We start from the raw sequence: 17,855 nt of genomic DNA, 5'->3' as shown, positions 1-17,855 counted from the left end.
GAGCTGCTCCGTTTTTTCTTCTTCATGGGTCCTAGTCTCTCCCTAGTATATATATATATATATATATATATATATATATAGTAATAAAGTAGCTACTACTTCTGCCGTACGTCGCCGTTGTTTTGCAAAAAAGTCCTTGATGTTTTGGATATTCAACCCGCAATCCTCATTGAGTTATGAAAAAACGGTTCGAAATTTTTTGGGGCGATAGATCGAGCAGCGGCGCTCCCGATCCGATCGGGAGCAGGACGACGGCGGCGAGCACGTGAAGGATGCAGCGAGCACGCTACTCGGGCGAGAGGAGGAGCAGAGGGGAGGCACGGAGGCGGGGTGTCGGACGCCCGCGCTCGCGAGTAGTCAACGCCGATGCAGTGACCGTCCATGGCGGCGAGCAGAGGGGAGGCATGTAGGCGGGGTCGTCGGACGCGTGCGCTCGCCCGCTGTCAACACCAACGTAGTGACCTTCCATGGCGGCTCCTCTACCGCGGCGCCCCCATACCTCCACCGTTTGCTCCCCTGTCCCTCCGCTCCGCGGTGCCCGTGCTTTCTCCGCCCTCACCGAATCTGGACAAGATCGACAGGATCCATCGCATCTCGCGCGACACCCGGCTACAACTGCTCGTCGGCCATGCAGGGAGCACGGACGAGCTGCTCGTCAGCGTCCATCCCACAGACCCGCTTTCCCTAGCTGAATTTGCTACTTGTCACACGTGCTACCTGGAGAACACAATTTTGTTGCAACATTGATATAAGGGCGTGACCAGAAGAAGCGGCCAACTGAATTTGGAATGAACCAAGTCCTCCAGCCATTTCATAGTGAGAAGTTCAATTTCACTAAAGTTAAACCAGAGGAGGTGATCTTCAGGTTCCAAGAAACTGAGAATGATTCTGCCTAGTATTTTGACGTAGCTCCTCCCACTCTTTCAGCTTCTCCTAACATCATTTTGATCAACGTCGGTGTGTCTCCATCTCTGATATTACTTCTACCTCGGACAGATTGAAAACTGGTTTATCATTTCTGTATTATGTGTCATAGGTGAGCCCAATTGGGTATTGTCATGTGCTTTTGCTCCCTCAAGTCCAGGAATGCTTACCGCAAAGGGTTGATCAAGAGAGCTTCTTACTGGCCTTGTACGTCGCAAAGGAGGCAAGAAATCCCTTCTTCAGAGTTGGCTATAACAGTCTGGGTGCCTTTGCAACAACCAATCACCTCCACTTCCAAGTTAGTCATACTCAAACTTCATTGATTATCTCCACCTTATGATCCCCTCTCACAAATATTGCTTGTCAGGCATACTATCTGAAAGTGCAATATCCAGTCAAAAAGGCGCCAACAGAGGAACTAACAGTCGTAGGGAACGGTGTCAGCATTTCTCAGCTGGTGCAGTACCCAGTAAGCGGCTTTGTATTTGAAGGAGGAGGGGGGCTGGAGGATCTGTCATAGGTTGTCTCAAATGCATGTATCTTCTTCAAGAGAATAACAGACCTTTCAATGTTCTTATCTCTGAATCTTCCAAGAGAGTATTCCTTCTACTACAGTACAATATTGCAAATGCAACCTCAGTTTTATTTTTGATCTAGAACTGGACTATCGGCTTAATATTTTTATCTCCCTCTGAAATGTTCGATCGACCAGTGCTATGCCGAGAAGCAGACTTCTGGAAAGGCGAGCCACGAATTTCTCGACATTACAATCAATCCAGCAGTCTGGGAGCTCAGCGGCCATTTGGTTCTGAAGAGGAGGAAGGATTACGATGAAGCATCTGAGGCAACATTACGTAGGCTTTTGGTTGAAGCATCCCTGTCTGGAGCAGAGTTCCAGGAGCTGAAGAGGTGCGTCTTGGAGTCCCTGGCCAGTGCAAGTCCTGAATAGTAGAGATGAGACCAGTTTTTAGGTGCTGATCAGTAATGTTGGGTGTGCTAAGTTGTTTCAGACATGCTGTCAACTCTGAAATCGGCATAGGCCTAAGGGCCTCTGATGAGTCATCCGTTTGTTCCATATATCCGTAAATGATACCTTGTACATTGTCATTGAGCGTTTCGGAGCTGAATTACTCTTTTTTTAGAAAGCTAGGGGCTGAATTACCGTGGCAGAGTAGATGTTTTCAGCCAAAGCCCTGAACACCATAATCTTCAATCATGCATGCACTACGGAGGCTAATGTCAGACTCAGACCTACAATTGTTTCCCAACTACTCCTTATTGTTCTCTCAAAAAAGAAAAACTACTCTTGTATTATTCCCAACTAATCTTGTCACACCATACTATATTCGAATTCTGTCTAAAATATCTAACAATGGCCTATTAGCTCAGGTGGTTAGAGTGTTCAAGACCTGCATGGGCCAAAAAAAAATTGTAATTTATTTTTCCATGGTGGCGAGCAGAGGGGAGGCATGGAGGCGGGGCCTTCGGACGCGCGCGCTCGCCCGCTGTCAACGCCGACGTAGTGACCTTCCATGGCGGCTCCTCTGCCGCGGCGCCCCCATACCTCCACTGTTTTCTCCCTCGTCCCTCCGCTCCGCGGTGCCCGTGCTTTCTCCGCCGTCACCGAATCTGGACAAGATCGACAGGAGCCATCGCATCTAGCGCGACACCCGGCTGCAGCTGCTTGTCGGCCATGCGGGCAACACGGACGAGCTGCTCGTCGGGCATGTGGAGGAACACGGTGGAGCTGCTCATCAGCGTCCATCCCGCAGACCTGCTTCTGCTTCTGCTGCAACACAAAGAAAAGTGTAGTGGAGTGGCTACTGATCCGCTCCAGAAATAGGGAACGCAGCCAAACAGATGTACAATATATTCAGATAGACACTGAATGATGGTTGTGACAAAATCCATGTAGTGAATAACTTACCAACATGCCACTGAAAGGATCTGGAATAGACCACTGAAACAAAGGGCTCTCTACAGCATGTCTGCCAAATGCAACAGGCTATGCATGCCCCAAGATTTGATGTGTGTCTCACTTTATTGTGTCGACTGAATTCTTTTGTGTTGTTATTACAATCATCAGTGGAGGTTTAAAAAAATGTGAGTTGGTAAGACTAAGTTCGAATTATCATATTTAATGGGTCATAGTTTTTTATTCCAAAAGAAGATGTTACACGGAAATACATGATTGATTTGATAAATTTAGATGTTACCAAAGGTCATGCACGTCGTTGCTGCATGAATTCAACCAATTTTCCTTTGTTTGCCCTGCTGTATAATACAAGCCCGTGTAACTCATCCCCCACCTTGGATCTATCGCAGTTTCAGTTTATTTTTTCTGAAAATTGGTGCTCCTTCCGATTGCTCACAATTTCAGTTTCGCTGATATGATACAAGTCCCTGTTTCAGTTTGTTTTGTCTAGAAAAATAATGTTACTAGCCAAGGATTAGACCAAGAAATTTCATGTTAATGACTACATATACCTGGATATTGTGGATTTGACTTGGTTACGGTAATTCTTGGGCATGATGCTGGAGTAATTCTTGAAGTTTCATATATTCTCCTCTTTCTTTGAGTTATCAATTAGCTTAATTGCATACACATGACTAGATATGCTTGTTGCATCTAGGTGTTTGCCCCGCAATGAACCCGTTGCAACGTACGGACATATTTACTATTAGTTATTAACCTACGTAAACTGCGGCACGTCTATGTTTTCTCGCCTCAGCCCGCGTTTGCAACCACGTCGGATGGCTGCCCCTACTCAGCCTATAAAAGTTCGTATCCTTTCGTACGTCTAGCATTATGGGGGTGTTTGTTTCCAGGGACTTTTTGATGTATGGACTAAAAAAAGTTTCTTTTAGTCCCATATGAAACAAACAAGAGAGATTTTTAGGGACTAAAATGAGCTATTTGGAACTACAAAAAGAAGTCTCTATGAGAGTCTTTTTGAGACTTTTTTGACACTTTTCCAACAGTGTCCCTACTTCTAGCATGTCATTTAATAACTTGTAGTATATTATTAGGGGTAACATGATCTTTTTGCATATCATTTAATGACCTCTAATCCCTGTTTAATCCATAAAAACAAATGAATAGGGACTGGGACTTTTTAGTTGGAATTTAAAAAATCCCAAGACTTCTAAAACAAAAAGGCCTATTGTTCTATCGGAGGCCGGATGGGAAACTCCACGACATTCACCGGTGCATCCCGCGAATGCGCCGTCGCCACCCGTCCATTCCGGCTCGAGAAAACGATTCTTCCCCATCGCCACCATTTTCCTCCAAATTACCGCACGCCCACACGAGACACGACGCACAATCACCTTCCACCCCGCGCCCCGCTGCACTGTCACCGATCCACTCTCTCCCACTGCCCAGCCACCACCTCCCACGCCGGCAGCGTTCAAACCCCGCAAAACCCTAGCCGGCCAACGCCACCACAACCGAACCACCATGCCGGCCACCCCTCTCGTCCTCGTCCTCGCCCTCTTGCTTCTGCTCCTAGCCGCCGGGCCGCGCCCCGTGGCCCCCGCCTCCACCGACCGCGCTGCGCTACTCGCCTTCCGGGCGTCCCTCGCCCCGCCCTCCCGCGTGGCGCTCTCCTCCTGGCACGGACCGCTCTCCGCGTCCTGGCTCGGCGTCTCGCTCCACCCACCCGCCGCCGCCGCCGTGGCCGCTCCACCCTCCGTCGCGGCGCTCGCGCTCCCGGGCCTCAACCTCTCCGGGCCGCTCCCGGCCCCTTCGCTCGCGCTCCTACGCCGCCTTCGAGAGCTCGACCTCTCCGCCAACGCCCTCTCCGGCGAGCTCCCCTGCTCCCTACCGCGCTCGCTTGTCGACCTCGACCTCTCCCGCAACGCGCTCTCCGGTGCCATCCCCACCTGCCTCCCTGCTTCGCTCCCGGCCCTCCGCACCCTCAATCTCTCGTCCAACTCTCTCGGATTCCCACTTTCCCCGTGGTTCTCCTTCTCCTCGCGCCTCGTTGCCCTCGACTTCTCCAGCAACGCCCTCTCTGGTGCCGTCCCGCCGCGTATCGTCGCCGACCCCGACGCATCCAGCCTCCTCCTCCTCGACCTCTCCCACAACCGCTTCTCCGGCGAGATCCCTGCGGGGATAACCGCGATACGGAGCCTGCAGGGCCTGTTCCTTGCGGACAATCAGCTGTCCGGGGAGATCCCGCCTGGGATTGGGAACCTGACCTACTTGCAGGCGCTGGATTTGTCACATAACCGGCTGTCCGGTCTAGTGCCTGCTGGGCTTGCCGGCTGCTTCCAGCTTCTGTACCTGCGTCTCGGGGGGAATCAGCTCTCTGGGGCGCTGCGGCCGGAGCTTGATGCACTTGATAGTCTGAAGGTTCTAGATTTGTCGAACAACAGGATATCTGGTGAGATTCCGCTGCCACTGGCTGGGTGCCGGTCTCTTGAGGTGGTGATCTTGTCGGGAAATGAGATCACCGGGCAGCTCAGTGGTGCTGTGGGGAAATGGCAGAGCCTGAGGTCGCTGTCGCTGGCTGATAACCAGCTCTCTGGCCAGCTACCAGATTGGATGTTCTCATTCCCGGTTCTCCAATGGCTTGATTTGTCTGGCAATAGGTTTGAGGGTTTCATTCCTGATGGTGGTTTCAATGCAAGTTCAGTGCTTAATGGCGCAGGAGGTGGTCAGGGCATTCCAGCAGGTGCTATGATTTCACCTCAACTGTTTGTATCAGCATCTGTAGATGCCACAGGCCAGCAGCTTGAACTGGGCTATGATCTTCGAGCAGCCCCTGGTATAGATCTATCAACGAATTTGCTCCATGGAGAGATACCTGAAGGGCTGGTTGCAATGAAGGGATTGGAGTATCTGAACCTTTCTTGTAATTACTTAGCTGGGCAGATCCCTGCAGGGCTTGGGGGGATGGGAAGGCTGCGAACGCTGGACTTCTCACATAATGGACTGTCAGGGGAGGTGCCTCCTGTAATTGCTGCCATGACAGAGCTCGAAGCCCTTAACCTCTCTTACAATAGCCTATCTGGGCCTTTGCCAGCAACCGATGGACTGCGGAAATTCCCAGGAGCGTTGGCAGGAAACCCTGGGATATGCGGTGGGGAAGGGTGCACTATGGATGGAACGATGCCAGAAGGGAAAATAGCCAGAAATAATCGTCATGGCTGGCTCAGTGACTGGCATGGAGAGAATGGATGGGTGTCCCTTGGGGCGTTCTCTATCAGCACGATGACTAGCTTCTTTGTGTCGTTGGCAACCTTGCTATGCTCCCCCAAGGCTAGGAATTTCGTGTTTCGGCCTGTGAGGATAGAGTATTGAGGTTAGAGGGTGGATCGGACAATAAGTTCTGTAAATACGAGAATGTGTGCGAAGTTTGAGTGATTTTAGTGTGCAGCTATTCTTGACAAAAGCAAGTTGTCTAGCTTGTTTGAATGATCAGGTATTACGCCTAGTGTTGTTGGCCTAGTATTGTTGTTCTACGGAGGTCTAAAACTTTTTCTGGTGTATTTGCATCCTTGCGAAAATCTGCTGGTTGTAATCCTGCCATTTCAGAGGATTGTGCACCAGTTTCTAGTTGAGATCAACAACTCCTGTTTCAGTGGATGTACATGATTAGGTGGTGCGTTGGCCACCAACGGATGAATGTTGTACCATGAGCAATTTCAGATGTAAATACCATGTATCCTTTTTATCATGCTGAGGCAGGTTTGAGTCTAAATTCTGAATTCCTGTCCAGTTCATAACTTATTTTGATTTTAATATCATAGATCAACCTTTTGATGCTGTGTCAATTTGATTGGAGGTCACTGATCTATATAGAACTCTACATTTAGACTTGCATTTGTTGTACTGTAGTAATATTAGTTTACTATTTTGAGTGTCATGTTATAGTTCCCACTTCCCAGCGATGCGGCAACCATTCTCTCTGATGTCATGGCAAGCGCTCCTATTTTCAGACCAATAGAGGTGAAACAAGCTGCCACTGAACAAGTAACTCCACAATGCAGTGCAATTGCGGCGCAAGGATTCTTACTGTATTCGTCATTCCGATTCTTATTTTTGAAAAAGGAGGGGAATCAGCATCATGCTTTTCGAAAGGACGAAATTCTTGCAATAAAATTAGCCAGTCCTGATATGGAATCAGGTTCTTGTTTACCCACATCTACTTTAGGGGAGAAAAGAAAGAATTGCTAATTTACCACATGGGCAGTAGAGTCATTTCACATGGTGAAAATGGGGATTAAAAGTCAAAAATGATTACAGTAAATAAAAAGGACATATTATCCAAAGGAGAGAAAAACAGGGCAAATAATCTAATCCCACGTAAAGCGTTGTAAATTATCAAATGCCCAAGTAGACTGGGGCAAATGATCCAATCTCTTTAGCGGGCGATGCTGCAAACAATGTCACACTGCACACCACGGAATTTTCTCATGATGTCACATTTTCCTAGCAAATTAGGTTTGTTCAGAGCTTTTGATACGAACCTGGGATGCGACGTTTATTGGTTTTGTAACTTAAATTCTACTGCCTTTGGTGGATTGCTTCAGACTGTACGATAGAAATTATCTCTAGAGATAGGTGATTAGACTACTTGATAAAATAAAAATTTATCTTTTTCTCAATTTTAGTTGAGGGGTAGTTTTTGGCAGTTATGGCAAGTCAATCACACCCTACACATGTAGTTCTAAGAGTGTAGGAGCGGAATGTAAAACATGCAAGTGTAAAGTAAAGAAGTAAGGTAGGAAGATCGGACGCATGAGGTTGACATGCGATTTTTGGCATGGTTTCGATAGATGGCGCTATCGTACGTCCATGTTAGTGGAGACTTCAACCCACAGAGGGTAACGACTGCGAGAGTTCATAGAGGGCTCCATCTGCAAGGGGCCCACGAAGAAGCGACCTTGTCTATTCCACCACGGTTTCCGCCCACGAAGGACTAGCCTTATTCACGGTAAATCTTCACAAAGTAGGTGATCTCCTTGCCCTTACAATCATCTTGGTTCAACTTCACAACACAAAGTAGGAGGCTCCCAAGCGACACCTAACCAATCTAGGAGGCACCACCCTTCAAAAGATAATAGATGTGGTAGAACGATGAACTCCTTGCTCTTGTGCTTCTAAAGATAGTCTCCTCAACACAAAATCACTCTCATAGAATAGGTATGGGTAGGAGAGACTGATTTGGTGGAAATCGACTTGGGGAGGGTAGAGATCAAGTTTCAAATATTTTGATTGAAATATCTTGGTCTCAACACATGAGTAGGTGGCTCTCTCTCAGAAAAATGGATCTGGCAATGAAGTGTGTGTTCTGAGTACTTCTCCCACGAATAAGATGTGGGTGAAGGGGTATATATAGGCAGCACACAAAATCCAACCGTTACACCTAAAGTGGCAAACTCAATGACACCGAAGTCATAAACTCAGTGGTACCGACTTGCACTAAAGGCAACAACTTTTGAATCTCGGTGGAACCGATATACACAACTCGGTGGCACCGAAAAGGTGGCTAATGGTCAGATGACACAACTCGGTGACACGGATACTCAAACTCGAAAATTCTGATTTTGTGTACCGACACAACAGAAAGTTGGTCACCAAACTCGGTAGCACCGATATGGTTTCGGTTGCACCGATTTGGTGGGAATGACTAGGGTTCTGTCTGAGATCAAACTTGGTGGTGTCGAAATGTGAAAGTTGGTGGCACTGAATTTGAGTGTGTGGTATTGGACATAATGGTTATCTGGGAAAAATGACTCAGTATTTTGGTGGCTAACTTTGAGCACTTGAGCAACCAGTTCATTTTAATACCTCACTCCCTTTTAATAGTATCGACTTTTCTATGGACTCAAAAATGATTTCTCACAAATATAAAACGAAGACTTTTCTAGCTTGAAGCTTGAGCCAATCTTATCCCTTTCTTGCATCAAGGGGCATCTCCACATAAGCCTTTAGCCAAAGCATCTTTTGAACTTTTCTGGAATATACTTGGATAAATATATTAGTCCAATGATGCATATGTTGTGATCAATTATCAAAACCACCCTAGGGAGCAATTGTGCTTTCAATCTCCCCCTTTTTGGTAATTGATGACAACATATACATCAAATCTTCGACAAAATATATAATCAATGATTAGCATCGACGCTTGAGAAGTATGTGAAAAGCAAGAGCTCCCCCTAAATTTGTGCATTATTTAAAATTTGTGTTTGAATGCAAATGCACAATCAATTGGGATCATGGGTCACTCTTCCATGTCACATACAACTTGGTGGTGCGCATACAAGATAAGAAGGAATAGTAATGCACATAACACCAACAAGACAAGTGAATGATCATCATATAAATAGCTTAAAAGGATAACAACGTAGCATCAACCAAGCAAAGCGTATGATCAAACATAGGTAACTCGATAAGTTCATCCAAAAGACAAAAGTTTTGTAAAACCAAATGAGAGCAAATAATGTCAAAAGCTCTCTCTCTCTCAAAGCCTTATGATCTATACATTTCTCCCCCTTTGGCAACAAATTACCAAAAAGTTCAAAAATATAAAGCTAATCGTCTCTCTGGGCAGCTGATGACGGAGTCGACAGAAGAGCGTCCATGAAGGCTTCTGTTGAGTGTCCTAGAGATGGAAGAGTAAATACTAGATGTGCTTGAGCGGGAGCTGGAGCTGAAGGTGCAGATGCTTGAGCTGATGAAGCTTGTCTTGTATCCGGAGAAGGTACAACAGCTGACCTAGGCCTGGTGCTGAACTGAGTGGTAGTGAGAGGAGGCGACTCTTCATCATCATCATCATCGTCATCATCTGGGTGTGGAATCTGCAGTGAGTCAACTTCATGTTGAAGCTGTTTGACTATAGTGGTCAACTTCGTTACCTTCACATCCATGTCATGAAACTTTGTTTCCACGACTCTCTCTAGACTCTTCTAGTTTTGCAGCATCTTCTGGATGTTCTTCTCCATACCTTGGACAAAGATAACTAGAAATGCCATTTGCTAAGCTTGAGTTCTGAGGTGTGGAACTGGTGGTGGCACATTTCTAGCAGACTCAGCTTCTGCTGCCTCTACTGCCATTCTAGCTGCAGCTGAGCTGGGATCATTGTCATCCATCACCACTTCACTGTCTTTAAATTCTGACTGAAGAGGTAAATGGGGACGATCAAGAAGATATGCATGCTTGTCTAACTTCACCACAAGATATTTTCTGATCAGCAACAGTCCTCCGAATAGTCTCTACTATCAAGTCCATGACTCCGAATATAGTGTGAGAGTCCAAATGGTGCAACAAATTGATGGAGTGACCTCTAATCATCTTATCATCACCTGATTTAGGCATGAAGGTGTGTCTCAGAATGGTGTTAGTTGTGGGTATTCCCGCTTGCAGGAAGTACACAGAGCCCATCTTGTGAATTACCAAAAACTTATGAGGAATTAGCTCGTACATGTTGGCCATGGAGTTGTGACTCATCTTCGGCTCAGAGTATACATCAACATCACTCTCTTTCTGCTTAGGGACACCAATGATTGTGGCCCACTCATCAATCGTTGACTCATACTTGTGACCATCAGTCATCCAAACAATAGAACCATCTCCATAAGAATGAACAGTTGAGTAGAATTGCATGATTAGTTCATCATTCCATGGGGTCATCTCTTCTCCAACAAAATCTTCAATGTCTACTTATTTGAAATTGTCTTGCACACCGATACTCAAACTCGAAAATTCTGATTTTGTGTACCGAGATAACAAAAAGTTGGTCACCCAAACTCGGTAGCACCGATATGGTTTCGATTGCACAGGTTTGGTGGGAATGGCTAGGGTTCTGTTTGAGATCAAACTCGGTGGTGCTGAAATGGGAAAGTTGGTGGCACCGAATTTGAGTGTGTGGTAATTGACAAAATGGTTATGTTGGAAAGTGACTGAGTATTTTGGTGGATAACTTTGAGCACTTGAGCAGCCAGTTCATTTTAATATGTCACGCCCTTTTAATAGTACTGGCTCTCCTATGGACTCAAAAGTGATTTCTCACAAATATAAAATGAAGAGTCTTCTATCTTGAAGCTTGAGACAATCTTATTCCTTTCTTGCATCAAGGGGCATCTCCACATAAGCCTTTAGCCAAAGCATCATTTGAACTTTTCTGAAATATACTTGGATAAAAATATTAGTCGAATGATGCATATGTTGTGATCAATTATCAAAACCACCCTAGGGAGCAATTGTGCTTTCACATACGTCAAATGCAACCTTTAAAAGTGTATCATTTTCCATGAGTAATTGCCATGCCGTGTTTGTGGGTGCTTTGTAAAACTCTAAACTCTGTTTTTCCTTATTTAATTGATGAGACAAATCTCATGCCTCCGTTTAAGAAAATTGTTTGATCTCATTTCCCAAATGTGTGTATTGGGTATATTGAAGTATTTGCGTGACTCGGCAAGACCGATTTTTAACCTTGTGGGAGTTGCTCCTGCTTCTGATGAATGAACCAGTGCTGTTTTTTTGCTAACACCGAGGAGCGGGACTGGCTATCCCTTTGCAGTTGTGTAACAAACAAAGGATTGCGTTAAAATAATTTTGCGGTGAATCCAATCTTATTTTGGGGAAGAACACCTTTTTTCTCATGTGGCGTGAGTGGATACCAACATTAGTTTGGCGTGTTTGGTTGTGCGCATAGACCCCAATCAGGACCGTGGGAGAAGAAAATGGAAAAATGGTCCGTTTGATTGAATGCGTTCATTGTTCGTCCTGCATAGCACGAAAAAATCACCTTGAGACAAGGCCCGTTGGGAACCGTCGAATCGATAGTTTTTTTTCACGCATGATCACTTGATGCACGTGGACGTCCCCGACTTCAAGCGAGGAGCCATGCTCGAGATGTCGCGTTGTTTCTCAAAGAGTCGTCATAATTACCCTCGTCGTTGTCTCTCTCCTCTCTCCACTTTCACATCGGCAACGACGATCAGTGGTTCAGAGAAGAGCAATTCGACCACTGACGTCCATCACCAGCAACACTTAGGCAATGGCGGTAAGCCCTAGTTTCACCTCCTCGCTTACAATTTTAGTATTCGATCTATGTTTAAAATTGGTCCGCACATTTGATCTGCATGCTAGGGGAACGGGGAATCAAGGTAAGTAGCGATAGGATGGATCAACACATCTTCATGAGTAGTAAGTGGCGATGGATTTTTTAGGGTTTCGATCGAGATTGAGTAAAAGGAGAATGGGGATTGAGGGTAAATCTTACATAGTAGCACTAAATCCTAGCCGCGGCGACCCTGGAGGCTCGTGGAGCGGCAGGGGGCCTTGCCATTGTAGTTTTCCTCAGGCACGACCATGGCATGCATCATCTCCTCATCCTCGCTGTCGTCCAGAACAATAGGCATGGTACGGTTGCCTGGCTCCGAGGCCCTGACGACCACATGCATCGCTTCTTCTTCTTCCTTCGGCTCCAGAACTAAGGGTCTTGCATGGTCATCTGGCGCCGTCCCCCTGACCACCATCTACACTGCATCGTAGTTGTCCTCCGGCGCCACTATCATTTCAGTCCAGAACAATGTGGCCCGCTCTTGAGGATCCATGTGTTGGGGAACGTTGCATGGGAAACAAAATTTTTCCTACGCACACGAAGACCTATCATGGTGATGTTCATCTATGAGAGAGAGATTGGATCCACATACCCTTGTAGATCGCTAAGCGGAAGCGTTAATAAACACGGTTGATGTAGTGGTACGTCTTCACGATTCGTCCCTCGAACCGTCCCACGATCCGTCTCGCGATCCGTCCCATGACCCGTTCCGATCAAGTGCCAAACGGATGACACCTCTGCGTCCCGCACAGGTACAACTCGATGACGATCTCCGCCCTCTTGATCCAGCAAGAGATACGGGGAAGTAGATAAGTTCTCCAGCAGCGCGACGGCGCACCGGTGATGGTGATGATCTATTACCGCACGGCTCCGCCCGAGCTCCGCAGAAAACCGATCTAGAGGAAGAACTACAATCTAGAGGAGAGGGCAGCACGTGGCAAAGTTGTGTATCAAAAGCTCTAAATCTCTAGTATATATAGGAGGGGGGGGGGGGGGAGGCAGCCTTGGCGCGCCAAGGAAGGCCTCCTTGGGTCGGCCGAAGTGGGGAAGGGAGGAGTTCTCCTCCAATCCCACTTGGATTAGGACTCCTTCCTTATTTTCCCACCTCTTTTGGATTTTCCACTTTTTCCTCATGGGCTTTCCTTGGATGACTTTGTCAGCCCATTATACCTTATTCTGCATCCAATAAACCCACGTGGACCCCTTGGGGCATGGTGGGCCCACCCAGTGGCCCCCCGGAACCCATTCGTCACTCCCAGTACACTGCCGACAATGCCCGAAAACCTTCTGGAATCCAAACACCAACTTCCTATATATCAATCTTCGTTTCCGGACCATTCCGGAACTCCTCATGACGTCCAGGATCTCATCCGGGACTCCGAACAAAACTTCGGTCACCAACACATATAATTCAACTATACCGAAATGTCACCGAACCTTAAGTGTGCAGACCCTGCGGGTTCGAGAACTATGCAGACATGACCTGAGACACTCTCTGGTCAATAACCAACAGCGGGACCTGGATGTCCATATTGGTTTCTACATATTCTACGAAGATCTCTATGGGTTGAACCTCTATGTCAAGGATTCATATAATCCCGTATACTATTCCCTTTGTCCTTCGGTATGTTACTTGCCCGAGATTCGATCGTCGGTATCTCTATACCTAGTTCAATCTCGTTACCGGCAAGTCTCTTTACTTGTTCCGTAATACAAGATCCCATAACTAACTCCTTAGTCACAATGCTTGGAAGGCTTTGTTGTGATGTTGTATTACCGAGTGGGCCCCGAGATACCTCTCCGTCACAAGGAGCGAGAAAGCCCAGTCTTGATCCATGCCAACCCAACAAACACCTTCGGAGATACCTGTAGAGCACCTTTATAGTAACCCAGTTACGTTGCGACGTTTGATAACCCACAAGGTATTCCTCCGGTGTCCGGGAGTTGCATGATCTCATGGTCATAGGAACAGATACATTGACATGCAGAAAACAGTAGCAATAAACTGACACGATCATAAACTACGTTTATAGTTTGGGTCTTGTCCATCACATCATTCTCCCAATGATGTGATCCCGTTATCAAGTGACGAAACTTGCCTATGGCCAGGAAACCTTGACCATCTTTGATCAACGAACTAGTCAATTAGAGGCTCACTAGGGACAGTGTGTTTTCTATGTATCCACACATGTATTTGAGTTTCCAATCAATACAATTCTAGCATGGATAATAAACGATTATTATGAACAAGGAAACATAATAATAGCTAATTTATTATTGCCTCTAGGGCATATTTCCAACACCATGTACCACCTCTACTTGGCCCATCTTACTCTGTGACCAGCATCATTGGACTCGGTCTGATTCATGGCCCAACGCAAGATGTCCACTGACCCTCGAGTGTCCCTTAGTCCTCCCAACCCCTCCAACGAGCTCGAAGAGCTCCAATGCCCCTCCTATGGCCGTCATGGACGCCTCAACCTCGACTCAAATTAGAGCAAGCCCAAGCACAATTCTCCCTATAACCCTCCTCACAGCTCTCCCTAGCTACGACAAGCCTTCCCAGTGACCCTAACCACCTTCTCCATGACGAGAGTGCTATGCCCATCATTACCCAAGGCCATGTCTGTGGGCGCTCCAAGTCACCGCTGCTTCGGACCTCCCCGGCGCGCGTGCTACACCTGTACGGGTGTATCACTCGCTTCCGAGGCCACTAGTTCCCTCACCTAGGTTGTAGATGGCCGGAGTCACTAGAATGAGCGTCGACACGTTCTCTACCTCGCCTCTCCTCTACCGTGCTGGGAGGAAGGAGAAGGAGTTGAGGAGGAGATAGAGCACTGGAGTGCCTGCTTGTAAGCGAAAGTGTATTCTTCGACATCTTCATATCCATTTTATGCTTACAATTCATTGAAAGCGTAATCATGAAAAGACACTTTTTGTTTTTCAGCCGCGGGTCGAAACGGTTAAATAGCGGGCGTTTGTCCCTTAAGAGCAGAATTGGATAGTTTTTATTTCATTTTTTGCCTACCGAATGAATGTTCGTATCTTCGTAACCGTAACTCTCACTGAGGTGGTTCAAAAGCCCACGTTCACTATTCATTGAGCCTGTCCCGTTGGTATCATTTTCACTATATTGTTACATTCTTAAAATTAACATTTTCCCCTTGTCCTCTACTCAGCTCTACGCGGAGAGAAACTTTTCCGGCAAATCTCTCACGAGTTCATTGCACTTCTTCTCGATTAGTTCTTCATCTCCAGGCAAGCCACAATAGCCACTTGCATGATGGCCTTGCAATAGCCATGGTTTTCACTTGAACAATTGAATAACTGTTTGTATATTTCATTAAATGCTTACATATATGCTTGTGGATCCATGCTCATCATCATGCCATGTTCATTGGACTATAGTGAGTTAATTGATTATTTGCTAGTATTATTTTTATCAGGTTTCATTCTAGTAATTATGTCATATGCTAGTGATAATTCTACGCACATATGGATTATTATCGTCTCATATGAAAATACTTGTCATATGGATGATCATCACTATGCCATGCTCATTTGCATCTCGTAGAATAAATGAATTATTGTTGTTGACGTTATGACTCATATGCTAAATGGTTAGGTTGCCCATCCATGTTTATGTTGATACTTTTCTCATATGAATTGTTATTTCATCATTTTATTATGGCTCTGCTCGTCACTGTTAAAGTTACACGTGCCATCAATCGAACTTGAACAAATCTGTTGGCTGAGCCATGGTGCCACCTAACCGAGATCACCAGTGCAACAACATGTGCATGGATGGGAGGCCCTTATTCGGTCTATTGTCATGCCTCTCTCTCGTGCCTCCAACTAGGGAAGGTTATGTGTGTGTACTACCCTGATCGGGTAGGTGGCCCTAAGCCTTGTGTGCACATAGTAGTACGATACCTATGTCCCTGCTTGGGATGAGTTTGTTTTGCCATGACAGTGGTGGTCCACAAAGGTGGAGGATGTCACGAGTTGACATCGGGGCAACCCATGGCATAGCCCAAAGGGGAGTTTGTCGGAGTGGTGGGAGAGTTTCATGCAATAGATTGGTTTGAGGGAATGTTGTTGGTCCACCCGAATGGGATCATCAGGCCATGAGTTATGTGGTGTGGGTATAGTGTACTAACCTCTGCAGAGTGTATAATATATCGATAGCTGCGTCCTCGGATATAGACATAGTTCATAGTAGGTCACACTATGGGTCAACAGTAATAATAACCTGAATAATAAACAACCCCAGTTCAACGAGGAAAGAAGTTGGTTCATCTTTATGTGGTCATGAGATCATCATGATGGTATTATTATAAAGTGATCTTGTGGTGACCATTTATGTCTACTACACAACCTTCTTCTTGTAGACTCGTGTGGGCCTCCAAGTGTAGAGTTTTGTAGGACAATAGCAAGTTTCCCTCAAGTGGATGAGCTAAGGTTTATCAATCTGTGGGAGGCATAGGATGAAGATGGTCTCTCTCAAGCAACCGTGCAATCAAATAACAAAGAGTGTCTTGTGTCCCCAATACACCCAATACAATGGTAAATGGTATAGGTGCACTAGTTCGACGAAGAGATGGTGATACAAGTGTAATATGGATGGTAGATATAGTTTTTTGTAATCTGAAAATATAAAAACAGCAAGGTAACAAATAGTAAACAATGAGAAAAACATTGTATAAATGCTTGGAAACAAGGCCTAGGGTCCATACTTTCACTAGTGCAAGTTCTCCCAACAATACTAACATAGTTGAATAATATATAAATCCCTCACGTGCGACAAAGAGTTCACTCCAAAGTCACATATAATGAAGAACAAACGAAGAAATTATTGTAGGGTACAAAACCACCTCAAAGTTATCTTTTCTGATCAATCTTATGAGCTATCCCTATAAGTGTCACGAACAGCCCTAGAGTTCGTACTAAAATAACACCTTAGGATACACATCAACCAAAACCCTAATGTCACATAGATACTCCAATGTCACCACAAGTACCCATGGGCTTGATTATACGACATGCATCACACAATTTCAGATTCATCATGTTCAATCCAACACAGAGAACTTCAAAGAGTGCCCCAAAGTTTCTACCGAAGAGTCAAGACGACAACATGTGCCCACCCCTATGCATAGATTCCCAAGGTCACGGAACCCGCAAGTTGACCACCAAAACATCAATCAAGTGGATCAATAGAACACCCCATTGCCACCACGGATATCCCATCGCAAGGCATACATCAATTGTTCTCAAATTCTTAAAGACCCAATCCGATAAGAAAACTTCAAAGGGAAAACTCAATTCATCAAAAAAATATAGAGATGGAAAGCTCCATATGATTCATCTATATTAATAAAGCTCGCGATACATCAAGATCGTGCCATCTCAAGAACAAGAGAGAGAGATAAGTCAAACACATAGATACTAGTACATACTCTCAACCCCGAGGGCGAACTACTCCCTCCTCGTCATGGAGACCGCTGGGATGATGAAGATGGCCTCTGGTGATGGTTTCCTCCTTTGGAAGTGTGCCGAAATGGGCTCCCCATTGGTTTTTCGTGGCTCTAGAGGTTTGCGGCGGCGGAACTCCCGATATAGGTTTCTTTCTTGAGGTTTCTTGATTTATAGGAATTTTTGGTGTCGGTCTCACGTCAAGGCGGTGTTCGAGGGGCCCACAAGAAAGGGGTCGCGCCCTAGGGGGGGCAGGTGGTGGACCCCCTCCGGTTGATTCTTTCGCTAGTATTTTTTATATTTTCCGAAAATATTCTCCTTAAATTGTTAGCTCATTCCAAGAACTTTTATTTCTGCACAAAAACAACACCAAGGTAG

The 17,855-nt window shown here is 45.9% G+C and overlaps 1 protein-coding gene and 1 pseudogene across 1 annotated transcript; both read left to right on the top strand.

The window, feature by feature from the left end:
- Positions 1-381: 381 nt before the first annotated feature.
- Positions 382-1,947, top strand: LOC123405471 (annotated as a pseudogene).
- A 2,279-nt stretch (positions 1,948-4,226) lies between these two features.
- On the top strand, positions 4,227-6,632 carry LOC123402489 (leucine-rich repeat receptor-like protein FASCIATED EAR2). The gene has a single exon (XM_045096411.1). It carries the CDS (start codon positions 4,385-4,387, stop codon positions 6,230-6,232), a length of 1,848 nt encoding a protein of 615 aa, XP_044952346.1. The 5' UTR covers positions 4,227-4,384; the 3' UTR covers positions 6,233-6,632.
- The last annotated feature ends 11,223 nt before the right edge of the window (positions 6,633-17,855 follow it).

This window comes from Hordeum vulgare, chromosome 6H (assembly GCF_904849725.1).
Source record: "Hordeum vulgare subsp. vulgare chromosome 6H, MorexV3_pseudomolecules_assembly, whole genome shotgun sequence".
In the NCBI taxonomy this organism is placed as follows: domain Eukaryota; kingdom Viridiplantae; phylum Streptophyta; class Magnoliopsida; order Poales; family Poaceae; genus Hordeum; species Hordeum vulgare.
The sequence above is the reverse complement of the archived record's forward strand: the minus strand, read 5'-3'. Positions and strand labels throughout refer to the sequence as shown.